Below are 19283 nucleotides of genomic sequence, written 5' to 3' on the forward strand. Positions count from 1 at the left end.
GGATCTTATTCGTGCCAACACCTCCTGCGACCTTGATTTATAAGTTTAATCCGATCGAAGGATAGGTCTCCACGGCCAGCAGTGGAATTCGAACTCTTTGTAAGGATCAGCTCCTTACTGTTTCCTGTAAAGCAGAGCGACACAGAACTCACTTTATCCGGATTTGTCTGTCCGTTTGTCACACCTTATGGTGTTGTATTATTTAGAAAATTTTATTTTAGCTCGATCACGTACTGTTCGTTATCGTCACATACATTGCCCGCATGTCGCAGTGGTTACAGCGTTTGTTCTAGAGTCGAGGACTAAATAAGCTATTTGCGTATCAAATACCCTAAAAATAGGTTTTTAAACAGAAAGTGCGTATCATTATTTTTTCATTAATTAAAAATAGTAAGAAGTCATCAAAATTTGATTCAACCGTCATAGATATGTTGAAAAACAGTATTGAAGACTAGTTTTCTCGAATAAATAAATTTTCTTCTAAATTCTTTTCATTTACATTTCATTATATATTAATGTTATTCCGTTCAAACGCTTCCCCTTTTAATATAGGAATGCAAGTATGCTTTAGATTGGTTCGGGAATAAATCCCGGAAACTTTTAAAGAATTAGTAAATGATCATAAGGGTATTACATGTTTCGTGGAATTCATAACTTCATTATCTTGAGCATCATATTTCATTCTAAAACAACAAATGTTGAAAAATATCATACAAACATCATTATTTTTGCATTTTGTTTGCACTATTAGAACAGAAAATGGCGGAGTTTGTTCAACTGAACCTGAGTAAGCATTGAATTTTTAATTATTTACTAAGATTTTGAAATGAAGCTATTTGTAAATGAGTTTGATTTATTTCCCATGTAGCTGAAGAGTTCCAATGCTTGAAGGAACTGTGTGAGCACTATATTTTAATATCTATATATGGCCTACACTTCTTCCAAAATAAGTTTGGATTAGAAGAACTATCTGAAATACGTTCATAAATTTTTATACATTTTTCTTTGAATCATCCAAGAATTTTCTTCAATTGATATCTTTAAAAAAAACCTGGTAATGTATGCGAATGTTTTGTCTATGAACACCTAATGGTATTGTGACTTTAATAAAAGAAATTCTTGAAAATGATCAGTAGGTAAAGTACGTTGTGTGTGTCCTTAAATGTAATATTAAATGTAAATCTCTCTCAATTTAGTTTTTTTACCAATAGACCCATAAGATGTTGCACCAACTACAAAAAAATCAAAGATAAATGCATTGGTATGTATTCTTTTAGAATAATTATGACCGACAAATATGGAATATTTTACTCAATACAAACTGTAAAAATAAATATCGTCATTATATGTGGTATTATTACTTGTAACGCTTTACAAAAGTACACCCCTGCTGGTGTAGCGATGGTGTACTTATTATATTTTAATAAATTTGATCAAAGTTATGTCTAGCATAAATACATATCCTAATCAGAGAGAGAGAGAGAGAGAGAGAGAGAGAGAGAGAGAGAGAGAGGGGGGGGGGCGATAAAATGAGTTCAAACCATAACTCAAGAAAAGGAAACATTCCAATAATATTTACAGCAAAACAGTTTTAGTTCTTTTAAGGGCTAGAATAAAAAAAACATAAAGATGAGTTCATTTAGAATGATTCCTTACAATCCTTCCTAAGAGCAAATTGACAATTATAAAAATAAAAATAAATTACATATCAATTGGTTTGACACCAGTTTCCTTACGTTGTCCTTTCAGCTTGCAATGGTAGTTATGGAGTTCATTGTTCTCGAGACTGTCCCATTGGTTATTGTGGTTATAAATGCCTAACAAGGTGTGATTGTGATGACTGCAATAGTCTTAACTGTTCATGTCCTGTTGGTAAGTTTATATATTTATTTCATCATACCCTGGACTATATAGGAAAGACTGCATGATCAGTACGTACTGGTCCCTGATGACAAGTAACAACACTGTCTTCGTGTATAAGGCTCATTATAAAAAAATGTATTTTAGAAGGACTTGCATTTATTTCTACAAGTGGTCATCCAACTTATACTCATGATTCCCTTTCTAAGGAAGAAATTCTTTAAAATCATATGTCTGTTCTGATATATTTTTAATATCCCAAACGACCGAAATGAATTTCAATTACCATATCAATTTTGAATTCTGAAAATTCATAAACTTGATAAAAATCCTTAAAGCAAAAAAAAAAAAAAAAAAAAAAAACAAACAAACAAACAAAAAAAAAACAAAAAACATAGGGGTTTCAGTAAATGTTCAGCCAAACTTTTTTATTTACGCCTCACTAAAATATTAACAGTAGTGATCGAAGAAGAAACTTCAAGAATATTGTGCAATGTTACAACGCACTTTGAATTTTTTTTTTCAAAGTGCGTTAAATATTGGAACTCAATAACGCAGTTTGAAAAAAAAAATTTCAGAGTGCGTTGATATCGACAATATTAACGCACCTTGAAAAAAGTGTACGTCTTCGTTAATATTCTTCAAATTTAAGGTATGATATAAAATCATTTGAAGCTAATTTTAATAATTTAATAATTATTTCAGCATCTGGGATATAGACATTTTAAGATTATTAAAGGTTATCATGTTCCCAAAGGTACTCGTGAATGTTTTAAAAAGATTTTTTTTTTTTTTAGAAATGATGGAGGAATGGTTGTTTAATAGCAAAATTTTGTTTATTTTCATTTTATCCAGTCTTTAAAAAGTTCGGTAAATGTAGGGGCCGAAAAGAGTTTTATTTAAAGCATTGCTAATTAAAAGTAATTTTCTGCCCAAATATGAAGGCAATTTTTAGTTTTTTGACCCGTATTAAGAAGCATTAAAAATGCTGTCTACCAAATATATACTGTTTTTTTTTTTTACTTTGATTTAATTTTTTGATTTGTTTTTAAATGTATGGAAAAAATTATTTATGCCTTTTTAATAAAAAATTGTTTGTTTGATTTTTCATTGTATAGTATTGTATTTGATTTTGTAAAGCTTCTTTGGCCAAAGAATATCCAGTTGGCTATTATTGCTTAGATCAGTGATATCCCCCGAGCTCACTTCTTTAATATAATAGGGTTGCGGTTTTTTTTTTGGCAAAAAGGCTTATATCAATTTTTTCATCTATTTAACGTTAACTCAAACTTATTGAAAGAAAGTTCATCAGTATCTTAACAGTTATGTAAATATATATTTGGGTATTTGGGGAGGAAAGATACAGTTCACTGAAATACCTTTTACCTGTCCTTTCCTCGTTCTCGATGAGGGTATATAAATTCATCAGTTTATCGAAAGAAATCTAAAAATTGATGCTGTCTGTTACTAAAATCAACGTCCAGACTTTTTTATGTATACATATTTTTTAAAATTAGTTAAGAGTGTCGATGGTAAAAAATGTTGAAGTACACTTTTAAAGTACTTTGAAAAATACTTTCAAAATGCATTGATTTTGTCCCTAATTTAACGCACTTTGATTTTTTTTCAAAGTGCTTTAATTTTATCCCACTTTTAACGCAGTTTGGAAATTTCTTTCAAAGTGCGTAATTTTTCAAAGTGCATCATTGCCACAGTGCAACAATATATTCGAGAATTGGGTAATTCCTATGAGGATACTTATAGATCCAAGGAACTTCTAGAAAATTAGAAATCGCAACATTTGACCAAAATCAACACCTTAAAATCTTACAACTTTTCTATTTTATATACAACCATTCATCACGATAAATTAAACTCAAGGCTTTTTGATATCAGTGACAGCTGCTTTTTCAATAAAAATGGAACTCGTAAATTTACTTACCTTGTCATTTGTCATTTGTAAAATTATTTTGTTGAAAACATTTTAACAAAATATTTTGATTTATTTAATATTTTGTTTAAAAATGGAAGAAGACGTTAATGATAATATAACCACCAAGCTCTATGATAAACGTGATGACTTTAACTTTTCAATCGTCAACACTTTCACTTATTCAGCAATTTTATCATACTTTCATCATCTGCATACGAAGTTTATATCTCTCAGTTTATTCGATACTCAAAAGCATGCTCTAGGTATGTACACTTTTTAAACGGAGGTTAATTATTGACACACAATTCATCATTCAGTCAAATGCTGCCACATCGTTTTCTTATTTTAAACATTTTACAAACAACAGACAAACATGGCGAACCAAAACCTAAAATACATATTAAACGTTTTGACAAGCTATTCGATACTTAAAAGCCTGTTATGTGGTCAACTTCTTACTTTTTAAAACAAGACAAGCTACTGACAGTTGTTGTAACAGTGAATTTAACAACCTTGTTTAATGTCAGATTTTATACAGTCTATGGTTTTTATAACTACTAGTGCCTTGTAAGAAAATTTACCCTATCACTGGTTCTTAATTTGACTGACTTCATGGTCATGTCAATTGTTAGGGTTTTTATGCTAAATTTATCTCAGAAATTCTAGTCCACATGAAAAATATCCTGGACTGCGGTGTTGTGACCTTTCGACCGAGGATGCTTACCATCCTTATGTATCTGATCTCACCTCTAGAAATTTCAAAGGTCCGTGTTGTATGCCTTGTTCTTAGTTTTGTATTTTTGTGTATTTTTTTTTATAACGACGACTCTTTGCCTTTTTTCTCAAAAACTTATTTTACGTTTGATTGTTTAATCATACTTATAATACTCTGTTTCAGAGACGACATCAATTCAATTTTCTAAACAGGACGTTTTACCTTTGCTGTTTGCAATTCTACTTCCTGTCTTTGGGATTTCTTTGATAATATTGATATTTTTTATCGTCAAACACTATTGGTAAGGATTTTTTATAGTCATTTGTAGCTCTATTGGTAAGAGACCAGCTGAGCCTCTGCAAAATTTAGATGTTCGTCGTCTGTCGAAACGCTATATAGACATCTTACAGTTTTAATCAAATTTAAATAAGTATTGGTTACCACCCCCCCCCCCCCCCCCAAAAGTAGATACATAATTCTATACTGTATTTTTATCTTAATAATGGTGTTACCATGGATACCATGGGCAATTTTTAAAATTCTTTCAAAACGCTATTTCTACAGACTTGACCCAATTATTACCCGGTATTACCTTGCTTATATTATTTAGTTATCTACATCACAATTTTGGAAAAAAAGGTTGGAAGGTTTAATTTTTGCCCTTCCGTCCAAAGTAGGCATGATATTTATTTAGTATTATATATTATTAACTTCTTGCTCGCTGAGTATATTTTTATTTCTTAAGTGTATATTTCTTATCATTGATCTCGCCAAAAATTTAGGGTATATATCTCTAGAAACATATAATGAATAAACTTTAATGACTTATAAGAATATGTATCAAAGGTGGCTGACACAAAATAATGCAAAAAGATACTTTCCATCTTATTTAAAGAGAACCTCAATTGAACCTGTATATCAATTTTTTCTATATAATAGGAGACCTATTCCTATTGAACCAAAGACTTCTCTCTATAAAAGTAAGTATGCAAAATTAAAATAAATACTTAATTTGTTAAATGGTTTAGTGTAATTGTGGAAGTAATCCTATATTTATTTTGGTGACGTTTTCCAAACGTTTTATTTTCAGCCAAATCTGTGAATAAAATGGTTACCGAGGACAAGATGGCGGATGAGGATGTCAGCTACGACTCAGTCAGGGAATCACAAATGATCTTAGATCCTGTCGTTAGGCCACGTGTTGTTATTAATGAATATAACATTGAACAAGAAACATATAATGTTTTGCATCAGAACAATTGATTTAGATGAGTTGCACTAAGCGAAACAAAGTACTGCCAGAAAGACAAAAATCACAACACATATGTACAGTATCAGAACAGAAAATCTGTTCTTATCACTATTATGTTAATCTTACTTCACAAGTACTTCTTGTTTTTAGTTAAATTACATATGACAATAACATTATGTTGAATGCTAAGTACAAATTTAACAAGGGTGAAGAAGAAATGTTTGCAAATGAATAAGAAGAATAAGAACCAAATAGATTTTTACTACTGATATTTGAAAACAAAAAAGATGTGAAAGATATATGATTCCTGAAATACAATTAGTTTCGTAATGAGGTATGATTAATTCTTGTTGTAAATTAACGAAAAAGTGAAATAACATTCGTGAATCGTCAAGTGTTATTTTATACTACTTGCTTGCACATGTACATTTCACGGATACTTCATGTTCTTGTTCTCATGTATTGTTTAATTGACCATCCTTGAAAATACTGTGAAACACTTATTCAAACTAAAGTGGATTGAATTCATCAAGTGTTTCCTGTTTCTTTCATGTGATTCCATATTTGTACCTAATATAGCATAATAACAGACCAAAGGAAGTAGTTCTCTTTAAGGAAGAAGATAGATATATACTTTCACAGTACCAGGAAAACATGCATGGCCAACGCAAAAGGTCCTTCTGAGAACAAATGGCACGAAATAAGCTTGAACATTCAAAATTGAATACAGAGGAAGTAAGCGATATTTAAAGTTATTTTAAATTTTTAGTTTAGAGAAAATAACCTATCTATTTAGAGAAAAATAGGGACTTCAGTTGGTCCTGATTTGGAAATGACAAATTTCGGTGAAAACCTCCTTATTTCATAAAGTTTATTATAACTTTAAGCATCTGAAAAATAACTTTTAATGATGTTCATTAATTAAATTATTAGTGGCCGATCTATTTGTGGTTGTGTCACAAAGTGCACATGGGGATATGAGACGTTACTTTTCTATAAGTTCAGTAAAATAATACTTAAATGATAACATGTATAAAATCATGAGTAAAATATTTTTAAAAATTGCTTTAAATTAAGTATAAATAATTGTTATCGTGTTTTAATTTTATTATCATTTCTCATCAGGAAATTGATGATTTATACTTAAATGAAGAGTTTACAATACGTACTGTGAGTCTGTAAGATATGAAAGGAAATCGACATGATTTTCCGTATAATAATGACATAGTAAAATGCACCGTGTATTAGAATTGAAAAGTTCAAGTAGTAAAAATTGTTTTAAATATAATACAGCTGCGAATGACACAAGGACATTTTTTTTTCATTTTGTACCGCGCCTTGCATAGCCTACTCTGCAGAAACCATGGACATCATCACGTGACAATTATTCAGAGAGGGGTGGAGGTCTACATCTTCATTTTGATGACAATAAATTCTTATCATTTATTTTTGACTTTATAATATCGATGAATCCATTTCATGAGCAAATGCATTAAAATTTTAATTCTTAAAAAATTATTTATCTATTTTGCCTTGGAGACAGTCTGATATAAAATGATCACTATTTCAGATTTGAATATCTTTTGCTTTCCTTGCATTGATGTTTTCTTTCCAATTTCGACTCAATGTATCCCGGTGGACTTCAAATAAAAGAAAGCACAGAATCTGTAACACCTGTTTCATATTCGGATGTTGTACTGACTATAGACGATTTTAAATAACCCACAACTTAATTGTATAACAAACCAGATGACTTCAGCTTTCCATCTTCAACTTTCCTTATTCATATAGTAATATCCCACTATCACATGCTTTTGTTTATATCTCCCAACTTATTTGGCTACTCGGGTGCTTAGAAAAGTTAATACAATTTTTAAGCGGGGAATGCATCTAAATGATGATTTGTTGTAACCGTAATTTAAAGATCTTTTAAAAGTCGGCATGTTGTTAACAAATAAAGCTTTCCTTTCACTGGGGGGTGTTTTTTCTGTATCGTTTTAAACTAATTCTTTGACTTTTGCTTTAATAGTACTGAATTTGACTACTGAAAGTTCTGACATCCTGATCAATGCACAAAAATCACGGAGTTAACAGGAAATGCTTTCTCTTCATATGCATCAGATACCACCTTTGGAATCTACGTAACATATGTTCATTTGTTTTACCAATTAACATTTTTATTTATAAATTTATTTTGAAATCACTTCACCTTCAACATTCTTACAAACAAATCAACATATCAATACAGCGGTTTGGCTTGTACAATTAAAAAACAGTGGCAGAGAATGTCAACATATAATCAATACCTTTTTAAAGAAAAACCTTTGATTTGCACAATAACACAGCTTTGAATATAAGTAATAGCTATATATATGTTTTTTAAAAGGTAGAGATGTGTTAAGATGACAAGTGATAGTATATGTTTTTGATATATATCCGGGTCATTATTATATCACAAAAATTTAATGTGTATTACAAAATAAATACATTTTCAATTCTAATTTGTTTCTGTGATTTATGAAAAAAAAAATAAATGAGAAAAAGGCATCACAAAAATTAGTTATCACAATACAAAATTTAAATATCATTGAAAACATCAAAGGCAATATCTCGTGTGCGCCAATATAGAAATTTCGCCGATGAACCAATCAGAACGACGATTAATTACCATGAAGAATCAATTCTTCGCAACAATACCTATAACAGTGGCGTTGCCGTCTAACAATTCTCTATAAATTAATATTTTTGACTATAAAAAAAGGTAAAGATGCTATACCTTTTATTTTTATATGTTAAAAGTTACATTGTAACAATGATGGGTCATTGTTAGACAATAACTGATATCTAATGATGTATAAACATTTTTTGTTGGACTTTTTATTAGTATTAAAAATATAGACATATATTTAAAAGGTATAACCAAAAAATTTTGATTGTAGATTTTTACAACAAGTTACTTAGAATTTTGTTTTAAAAATCACCATTTTTTTATTTTGAAAATTAATGATCCTTAAAACTTCACTCACTTTGAGAAACTATATTTAAAATTTTACTCAAGCATTACTTTATTCCCCACCTGTTTGTTTCTACCTTATAAGAGTTAATACTGTATAGGACACGCAATGATAGCTGGTTAATGCATGCCATGAACATAGGACACGCGATGATAGCTGATTCATGGATGAACATAAGGACAGGGTTTTTCTTATCACAGGTGAGTAATTCTAGTATTAAAATCATAGATTAAAATACTTTTTATGACAATTATACATTTATCATAATATCAACATGCTGCAGATTCCAGCTCCGGTATTGGGGAAGGCATTGCTGTCCATCTCGCCAAGACCGGAGCAAGGTTGTCCTTGACCGGAAGAAATAATGTCAATCTAGAGGCGGTGAGGGATAAATGTGTGAAGTAGGGTTTATTGCCTGAAAAGGTCAGTTAATTAATATTCATCAGATTCTCACCAATGATTTAGGGTAACTTTTCTATTGAATAAATTTATTTTTTTTCTATTTAGAATGGTAAGCATAACTTCACACGTACATTAAATGCATTACTTAGTGCAAAACAACATGAGTGCTTTCATGTTTTCACGCTTAAGTTTCCATGGAAAGATAATTTAATTAAAGTTTTATTAACATCTTTTAATATAATATTATCTAAAAACGAGATACTTTTTTCTATATATGCCAAAACTTAAAAAATGTTTCAAAGACAAATGTTAACAAGCATTTTATAATTATTGAGTGCTTTCACACCTAAATTGGTAAAGCAGTTATTTCACTGTGTGCTTCACACATAAATTGCAAAGTGGCATTATCCATTGTGAGATCCATTGCAAGACGTTACAATGTAATGAACTGGACTCACAAGACACCTCTTGGCGAGTCAGCTGGGAGTTCAATCTCGTTTTCGAGGGAAATCCTTAGCAAGATAATACTTTACTGCTTGTTATACCAAACATATAGTCCACTTTACCTTACAAGGCGAAATTAAACTCACCCGTTATACCAAAAGTTGTTGAAATTAAAATTCCCTTTTTTATGTTCTACTTACTTATTCCATACAGGTTTTACTCTCCATTGGTGACTTAACTTCGAGAGATTTTAGAAAGTCGCTCGTGGAACAAACAATTGGACATTTTGGAAGACTTGATGTTCTTGTAAGTACATGTAATTCATTAATGTCAACAATTTTTTTAAAGATTGTAACAATATGAAAGTAAAGAATAATCATTGCGTTTTTAACGTAGAATGAAATAGATCTTAAAGTCTGCCGCAACAATATCATATATATTTGTATGTTTTTGACAATAGACAATAAAAACAAAAAAAAATATACTAGTAGTTTTTTGGAGATCGAATCACTTTCACAAGCTGGAAGAATATTAATTTCGGTAGGTCCGTCGGTCCCTCCGTCCGTCAACTGTTAATCCTATTAACAGACATTTAGAAAACCAATAGAGGATGAATTAATTGTCATGGAGGAGTAAGCATCTCCTGTCGACCAGTCACATCCACAGTGTGCTTTTGTCATCATCTGAAAAACGGAAAAATCTAAAGATTTCAATATGTAAAGGATGGTCCGACATTGCGCATGAAAAAAATTAATTTTCGTCAGTTAAGAGATGTAATCATTTAAATGAAATTTATGGAGAACACGAGCAGTATTTAAGCTTAAAAGTCCATTAAAGAATATACACTTTGGATCAGAGCAAACATGGGCCTCTAAAACATCTCAAAGGTTGGATTGAGCATCTTCTGCCGTTCACACCCGTCGTGTGCTCCTTACTATGCTAAGGAAATAACAGAAGAAAACGTGTGGTCCGACAATGAGCATTTAAGTAATCATTTTCCTAACAATAAATATTTAAAAAATTTATGGAGTCAACATTGAAATGTTCAAGTATTTGTTTATCATGAAACCTTTGGATTAGAACAAACAGATTATCATATTAACGTATTTTCAAATTTCTAGTCAAAATATCCATGATATTCCTCCGATATCGATGCGAAAGCGCGTTCGCGTCAAACCTGACGTAAAAATATGGTGACTGTTCCTTTGGTTGCACTAAAGTAACGTAGTACGGGACGTCATAATATAAAACGTAAGCGTGAATTTGAGGCGCTGTGCACGTAATGACAGCGAAGTCCGTATGGCCCTAAATGCCGAGTATAGGTCTAAAGGCATTCGGTGACGTGTCAGTGAATAAATTTGAAAGAGGTGCGAACAATCAATCAATCAATCAATCAATCAAATTTCTAGTAAAATATCCAAATACGAAACATACATGTATGTATCAAATCTAGACTTTGTGATAACTATTTTTATACAAGGTTAATAATGCTGGTATGGGGAAGCCTATGTCAATTTCAACAGGCTCGGTCGCTATAACTTTGACGAAATCTTGAGCGGTCAATATCAATTGCCATTTTTATAACAGCTATGATACCATACACTGAAAGGTGTGTATTGTGTTCATATATATTGCAAGATCAAAACTGTCCATTAAATATGCAAATTTTAAGCAGAGCAAACACGGACCTCAAAAATATCAGAGATGGGATGTGGCCATGGAATTGTCAGATAGTGTAGCCAAATTTATTCAAATGAATCCACCGTGTGCTCCGGGACCACAAAGCCACATAGGAAATATACGGAAAAATCTCGTCAAATCAGTGTATAAATAATGGACTAACAATTTATATGAAGCTAGGTGGGTCAGCATTTGACTCAATGATAAACTGTATTTGATGACAAGTTCATTGTATCGACCATAGAACTTACGAAATGATGATTTGAAAGAGACTGTTAATATTCTTGTTTCATCGACTTGTTTGTCAATAATTTACCTCGTTTTAGAAATTGTTCAAATGCAGAGCATGCTCTTGCGTATAAAATTAACCGAGATACATAAACTCCGTATGCTGGTGATGAAGGTATAACATCTCAGGGGTGGGATCATGGAAGTTTAAGCTTTTTGCCGCTGACACTAATCGTGTGCTTTTGTCATGATCGTGAATTGACAGAAGAAAATCTATGGACAATTCAGTGTTTAAATAATGAACTTAACAATAATTATGATTTTTATTTAGTCAAAATTGAAAAGTTCATAGTCATCAAGTTTATAAAAAAAAAGCTTGATTGTTTTTACTATTAACGTTTTTAAAATTTCTAATAAAATATCCAAATACGAAACATATGTATCAGACTTTGTGATAACATTTATTTATACAATCAATATATAATGTGTATGGGAAACATATGCACAATTTCAACGGAAACAAGGAAAACTTTGACGAAACCATGAATTCAAATCAAAGTCAGCGTATTTTCTCACACAGCTGGTGATACCATGTCTCAAGGCAACGAAAGGTGTGTATTGTGTTCATGAAATATATGCAGAGCCACGGTATTCAAGCCAAAATTCCATTTAAAATACAAATCTTGAAGCAGAGCAACCTTTTTATCAAGAATTGGAACAGGGTATAAAATTGATGTGGAATCTCTGTCACTTTTGGAGCCGATTAAATTGGTTCAAAGTGTGACCCCCTGGGGTAGGGCAGACCAAAAGTTTTACATTACATACATATGTAAGAAAACCTTTAACAAACAAATTTGACGAAAGAAAAGCTATGATGTGTCATATATATTTATATGGAAATATCCTCAAATAGTGTAGATTCAAGTTTGTTGAATTCATGCCTCAAGTAGGGTGTGGCCAGAAATGAACGTTAATATTTTAAGGAAATATGCACATTTAGTAAAAAAAAATAGGTAAGCATCCTTTTTAGTTAGTATAGGCACAAACTTCGTTCAAATCCTAACACAATTTTGTGCAAAGTTTGTTATAGGTAATTTATCGTGATCCACTTATGCATTTAAGTTTTTTTTATACTAAACTGTTTTGTGCCTATATCCTAGCCACAGTGCTCTTTTTTCACTCATTTTTAGACAAACTAGACGTCTTCATCTACTCTGAACGAGATCACTTCATGCGTGATGTGCCATTGCTGAAAGATATTCCATTGTTTTCATTCTTTTCAGGTTGCATCATCAATATATCAAGTACACTGTCTACTTGCACATTGAAGGTATTCTTAAAGTCAACGATTTTTTTAATGGACAAAACGTTTATATTCATAATAATATATGCATATTTTTCAAAAGGACCCTTTTCTTTCATGTAATTAGATCCCTGGAAATTGTTCTTATTCCATGCACACAAAGCAGCTATGGATGCCTTCACTAGAGGATTAGCACTGGGTATGAATTAACTCATCTCTTCACTTTTGGAGCCGTAACGGTGTTTAGAGTGTGATGTTTTGGTAGCAAGCAAAGCAAAAACTGTTTGAAATTATTCATACTTGTCCATGAAATCAATCTACAAATTTGACGATGTTAATCTTATGCATGGGTAAACGAGTTATTGCAATCGCCATTATCAATACAAAGTAGCTCAATTACATAACAACATTAACAGCAGAAATGACACTTTTACTCTCCTGTTTCAGAGTTAGCGCCCTTTGGAGTGCGAGCAAACACCGTAAGGTATGTTTAAACAAATGAACATATTCCAGTGTGAAAATCTTAAACATCTTTATGTAAAATGAGGTAACAAACACATTGAACTATGCATTTTTTAAGAATTTGTTTGTTCTGTCCATTCAGTTTTTGTACTTTAATTTATCATCAAAAGGCCTGGAGCAATTCGAAGCAATTTTCATAGACGTGATAACGTTCCTGGTTTGGGGGATGATGAATCGTACAATAAGGTTATATAATGTGACGAATCGTGTATCTCAAAATCTTTAATTTTAGAATGTCATGATATTATTAGAATTATTTCTTTAAATCGTAATTAAAATACGGAATGGATATGGAGATAATAAACAGTAATCAGGTTCAAAGGTCAATTGACATAGTACAAATCAGGAGCAGAGCAAACACGGACCACTAAAATATTAGAGGTGGGATCAGGTGCCATACAGCAGAAAGCATCCTGTGTCGACCAGGCTCACCCTCCTTTGTCATGATCGGTCAAACAGAATTCATTCCTTTCAATTTTAATAATGACTACTTTCAGCCTACCATTCCGGATTTAATAAATCTAATTTAAAATATGTTACCGTAAAGATAATAAAATTAATAAAATTATTGTATAAATCAATCATATGCATTAAACAGTTTACAGTTCAGTGCTTTGGCAGTAAGAATAAATACTAAAATATAAAAAAGTATGAAAATATTTTAAGAAAGATTAATTAATTTTAAGTTTCAGAATATGAATTATAGGGATTGTCAACATTAAAAAAAAATATATACATTCCTTATGATGAAGAAAGTATTTGATAAGAAATGAATATGAATTATTCTTTATATTATACAATTATATCAATTTCTTTTACGGAATTCTAACACTGAAATACATGGAATACTTTACTGCATGCATACCAAATATCCTGTGTTCCAGTTTCTTGATACGATTGCAAAAGATAATCCCTCTGGTCGGGTTGGTGAGCAGGAAGACGTAGCCACGGCTGTCTCTTTCCTGGCCTCTGATAAAGCATCGTACATTAATGGAGGAGATATAGTCGTGGATGGTGGACGTTATGTCCAGTACTAGAAAGGACTGTCACTGCAGCATCAAAAATCTTAGAAGAGGTCAATAATATTGTCATGATGATATTTTTTGGAATTGAGACAGACAGAATACACAGGAACAAAATTAACATTTAAACTATTCGGATGTAATGTAAAATAAATGTATGTTCGTTACAAGTTATTTTAATGAAACTAGAACTCTTTTAAAGAGTCAGAGATAAAATTTATCGTAATTTGTAACCTGTTAATCAGTTTATCTATCGGATTGATGGCACATGTAATCGATAAGAACATACGAAGTTTAACTGTATGTAATGTGTCGAAAAAAAAAAGAATATTTGTAAATTTGTATAACCAAACACACTTTTTAAAAATGTACCATCTGTATTAAAGTTGATTATTTAGCATTTTCGAATATCTACTACGTATTTCAGCTAATTTGGAGGTAAAATATGGTTTCCTGATTGAGATCGCGGAATAATTGGTCAGTTTGGGAAGTGTTTTAAAATTAGTGATATATCATATTGTTACTCCATTATCTTCTACGATACATGTACAAAATAAGTTGCCCTTGAGCGCTGTGAATCTTGTCTATCATTTGTAGTTATCTATCAAATTATATCATTAGACAAACGTTGTTAGTTTGAAAGTTTAGATTTAGATTTATATAATTTTGAACGCAATTTTCCTTGACTTTATCACTGAACGTCAAAAAGTAAATTAATCCTATATTAATCAAAATATTTTCAAATTAGATACATATAAATTAATTAACAAATAAATCTCATTTTTTTGAATATTCAACATTGAAAGTATATCGAAAGAAATTTAATCTAAAAAAGGATGCTTATGTGTTTAGTGAGGGGACAAAACAAGTTAAATAATGGAAACATAATTTATCAGAATTGTCTTTGTTATACTGTTATTTGATACTCATGTCAGAAAGGTAGTTATGTTACGAGGGTTGTCCAAAAAGGCATAGACAATGTTTTTAATCTTGTAAAACATTCAACTAATACACTTAACTTACCATAATTGATTCAAATCTGTTCCTTAAAATTGCGAGTTCTAAAAAATAAATCTGTCATTATAATATTGATAATATCTTGACGATTTTTAGGAAGGCCAAGATGGTCTGTCGGCTCACGAACAAGATCCGGAGTAAATTAGGTTCACTGCACGTGACAATTCCTATTGCATTTATTTTTATGGTAATATGTAAACCATCAAAAACAAATTTTTATTAGTGAAACAAGAAAAATCAAATTTACATATAAATAGTGTTACATTGTGTATAGATAGAAAATTGGTATAATATTTTTCTCAGTGTTTTTGTTATTGAATTTGCTTTTTTACTCCTTAACTTCAAGCTGTCAAACAGTTGGCAAGATTTTAATATGTATTGAGCCCTGTGCCAGAAATTTTGAACTTCATGACCCCAGGGTCAGGGGTTCTAGAGTTAAGGAATAACTCTAATGAAAATTTTTTGAAAAAATCCTCTTTTCCCTGTATATAATTTTGCTTGTAACTGGTCATTTGATGGGATAAAAAATTAGTTTATGTCGTATAGCCTGGAAAGCATACGTCACATTAATTTGAATATGAATATGAAGTGGCATTTTGAAGAAGAAAATGACTTATTTTCTAAAATGGCGATTCGCACCAATGATGAGCACGCGTCTATACAGAATATCGAGAAACAAAAAGAGCAGAAAGACACGCTAAGCCAAATAAGAATTCCTTGAAGAAGCTATTTACAATGCAGAAAACAAACACAATGACATGTCAGCAATTTTTACCATCTAAGAAAACTAGCACAACATTTACATTTCTTAAAGACAAACACTTCTTAAAGATTCAAAGGACATTGCCGAATGTTTTAATCTTTTTTTGTAACATTGGTCCCTCGTTAGGAAAACATTTTGATAACACTAAAATTTTAAGAATGATTCGATATTTTATGTCAGATGATGCATTGATTGCTAATGATTTTTAATTCTATGAATTTTCCATACTTTATATATTGTGGTACTATAAGAATTTTTCAAACATTATACTGTCCTGTTTACTTAACTTAAATTGATGTCTCTCTAAGATTATTTTATCTATAGGAAAGTCACTTAAGTGTAGTATTCCATGGATTAAACTCAGATTACTTTTTAAAAATGTTTTTAATTAAGGAATAACTGTCTTATTTTTTGATTTCATGATGTGAATGTGATCAATCGATTGGCTTGCGTGGTAATTTGCATAAACGCCTTATGCATAAAATTATCACGCAAGCCAATTGATCATCGTCATGAAATTGAAAAATATAACAGTTATTCCTTATATTTACATGGTATGGATTCCGCCAATCCAAGTGCTAGAAGCCCCGCTTCCTGCAAGTGATTTTTAACCGCAACTATCGATGAACCAGTGCATTGATGGAGAAATAAAGTACATTGACTATCTGTAATTTTATCTCGAACAAAAACATTGGAAATGTAAATAAATATGAATCAAGCACGATATTTTGGATCATTACTTTTTGATTTGCAAAATTTTGCGTCGAGATTAAGCAAAGGACAAGTACGCAAAATGTAATAACACACTTTTTGATTAGTCAGGTTGAGAATGATTTTCAGTTGAATTTTGGATGAGAAATGGAAAGAATGGAAGAAGATGGGAAGAGTGCGCATGCCCAACATGTAGGACGTAAGTTTTTATGGAGAGCAAAGTGAAGTCTAAAACCTGGAAATTTATGATTTTTAGATTTTGAAAGATGCATTGCTGATGTTCAATGTGTTTTAAAGAGTGTTGAAGTGTGTTTTGATAAATTTTTACTTTATCACTCAACACAGAGAAGAGTGTATACATAATTTCAATTTTAATATAGTGAAAAGTATGACATTTTGATATGGATAAATTTTTGTTGTAATTACGTTCCAGATATATTTCTTTAAAAGAAAAAAAAACAAATATGGTAACTACAGCAAACTGTAAATACAAAAAAAGGAACTGTATAGAAAAGAAATTGAGTATATAGAGTTCCTCTCAACTGAAACGTATTTTCCATAGTTTTAGCAATTTTTTCTTAAAAGATTAACATGAAGTTAGGTTTTTGGTGAATTTGCACATTTTTAATATGACAGCAGGTGTGTTTGAGCTTCTAAAACTACTTCTCTGCATTGTATATAGATTTGTACTTTTTTATCAACTCTTTTTTTCTTGTTGTTGGGGACTTTTTTATGCATTCATTGTGGAATGGATGACTATCTATGTGAAAATTTCCTAAAATACTTACATTAAATTGTCAAGTTTTAGTAGACGTGAATAAAAAGAGGGATGTCTTTAAGATTTCAAAGGAAAAAAATTGGATGTGTATTTTCTTCAGTACACACACTTTGTCAAAAAAGATGAAAGCATGATTAAAGTATTATGGGAATACTAGTATAAGGCTTTTTTTGTTCATAGAAATCAAACTCACGGGGAATTGCTATACTCATTAATAATAACTAAAAGTTTCAGCACAGACTGATGACGTATAAGTGCCGTGACGTCCCTTGCTAGGTGCTACTAATATCCCCAAACTATAAATGGAAGTTGATCTTGTGTTCTGATAAATACCGTTCAAATTGCCAAATATGAACCAGATTCGTTTTCGGCAAGACCAGAACACAAATATTTATTTCACTTTGATAAATAGATTTAACCTTTAGTGGTTAAATCCCATTGATAATAACTATGACATGACATTGGTAAATGAATATAAAGATGACAATGGCAATTATCTTATTCTAGATGTAGTCATAGACAATCCCCCTTTTTTGTTAGTAGATATATATGGATCAAATAGGATACACCAGCCTTCTTTATTAAGATTTTAATATGGTATGTACAATATTATTACTCATCACAATATGTGATTATAGGTGGTGACTTTAATTTAATTTTAGATAAGGGTCTAGATTCTATTAACTATAAAAACTTAAATAACCCTAAATCAAGAAGTATTGAAGTTGATAGAGATACTAAATTTAAAAGATATTTTTCGTGAAAATAATCCAAATTTTAAAAAAAAATTACTTGGAGAAGAAAAAAATCCAATAAAACAGGAAATTCAACAATACAAACATGTTAAGATTGCACAATATAATAATAATTACTGTTAAATAATTTATTTTTGCCAGTACTAAGGTTCAAAAATGTGCCCAAATTAAGTATCGCAATGCTAGAAAAAATACTAGCATTGTAGATAGAATATATAAGTTGAAAAAGCTATACCTTTAAGAAATTGTAAATTTTCAGAATATGAAATGTACTGGAAATTTATTTGTAATATGCTATAATGTATTTATTTTTTCGAAATTATAATCAAATATTCATACATTTTGAAATACTGAATACTGTTCCCCCACTTCACTATTTGTTTTTGTGTTTACCCTCATCTATTCCCTCCCCTTTGTTTACTTCTTTTTATTTATATTAAAGCTTTCACAGTGAAGATTCAAATAATACATGAATGTCATAATGTTTTGCAGCTTTTTGAAATGAACATGTATTAGTATTTACCAAAGAGGAATTGTATAAATTGTATAATATGAATTACAAGAGAGAAGAACTGGAAGCATGCATTGAATGTAAACAGATATATTGTACAGTCTCTAATTGTGAAAGCAAAAATAAGATCCATGAATAAAAAAGAAACGCCCAGATAGCATGACTATGTTGGGCCAACATTTGTTAAAGGTTGTATGGTTGGTGTTGGGGGAACAACGTTGGGCCAACGTTGGACCAATGTTACCAAGTCAACCTTGTCGACCATGACGGAATTCCTATGTTGGCACAACGTTGGTCCAACGTAAGCAACTTCCATTCACTTTAGTTTCCAAGGAAGGAAGGATCCTGGTGTTGGCCCAACGTTGGACCAATG

At 30.9% G+C, this 19283-nt stretch overlaps 2 protein-coding genes across 3 annotated transcripts; both read left to right on the top strand.

The window, feature by feature from the left end:
* The first annotated feature begins 630 nt into the window (after positions 1-630).
* LOC134234258 (uncharacterized) lies at positions 631-6824 on the top strand. 2 transcript variants are annotated; one of them, XM_062716310.1, is made up of 6 exons: positions 631-787; positions 1212-1261; positions 1750-1872; positions 4692-4809; positions 5448-5488; positions 5599-6824. In XM_062716310.1, exons 1-6 carry the CDS (start codon positions 696-698, stop codon positions 5769-5771), a joined length of 597 nt encoding a protein of 198 aa, XP_062572294.1. In that variant the 5' UTR covers positions 631-695; the 3' UTR covers positions 5772-6824. The 2 variants fall into 2 exon arrangements, with proteins under 2 accessions (XP_062572294.1, XP_062572293.1); XM_062716309.1 differs by having other exon boundaries at positions 635-787; positions 1197-1261.
* Positions 6825-12057: 5233 nt separating this feature from the next.
* On the top strand, positions 12058-14738 carry LOC134234259 (3-oxoacyl-[acyl-carrier-protein] reductase FabG-like). Its single transcript, XM_062716311.1, has 6 exons — positions 12058-12139; positions 12812-12858; positions 12959-13030; positions 13279-13315; positions 13464-13539; positions 14238-14738. Exons 1-6 carry the CDS (start codon positions 12120-12122, stop codon positions 14388-14390), a joined length of 405 nt encoding a protein of 134 aa, XP_062572295.1. The 5' UTR covers positions 12058-12119; the 3' UTR covers positions 14391-14738.
* Positions 14739-19283: the final 4545 nt, after the last annotated feature.

This window comes from Saccostrea cucullata, unplaced genomic scaffold (assembly GCF_032062105.1).
Source record: "Saccostrea cucullata isolate Sc308-1 unplaced genomic scaffold, CSIRO_AGI_Scuc_v1 ctg7024, whole genome shotgun sequence".
Lineage (NCBI taxonomy): Eukaryota > Metazoa > Mollusca > Bivalvia > Ostreida > Ostreidae > Saccostrea > Saccostrea cuccullata.

What these genes read in the sequence shown, in the direction of transcription:
- LOC134234258 (XM_062716309.1), top strand. Translation starts at nt 696, where the DNA reads ATGTTGAAAAATATCATACAAACATCATTATTTTTGCATTTTGTTTGC. An exon ending in GTTTGTTCAACTGAACCTGA is followed by an intron (nt 788 to 1,196) that starts GTAAGCATTGAA and finishes CTCTCAATTTAG; the next exon opens with TTTTTTTACCAATAGACCCA. An exon ending in AAAGACTTCTCTCTATAAAA is followed by an intron (nt 5,489 to 5,598) that starts GTAAGTATGCAA and finishes TTTTATTTTCAG; the next exon opens with CCAAATCTGTGAATAAAATG.
- LOC134234259 (XM_062716311.1), top strand. Translation starts at nt 12,120, where the DNA reads ATGTCTCAAGGCAACGAAAG. An exon ending in TGTCTACTTGCACATTGAAG is followed by an intron (nt 12,859 to 12,958) that starts GTATTCTTAAAG and finishes TCATGTAATTAG; the next exon opens with ATCCCTGGAAATTGTTCTTA. An exon ending in CACTAGAGGATTAGCACTGG is followed by an intron (nt 13,031 to 13,278) that starts GTATGAATTAAC and finishes CTCCTGTTTCAG; the next exon opens with AGTTAGCGCCCTTTGGAGTG.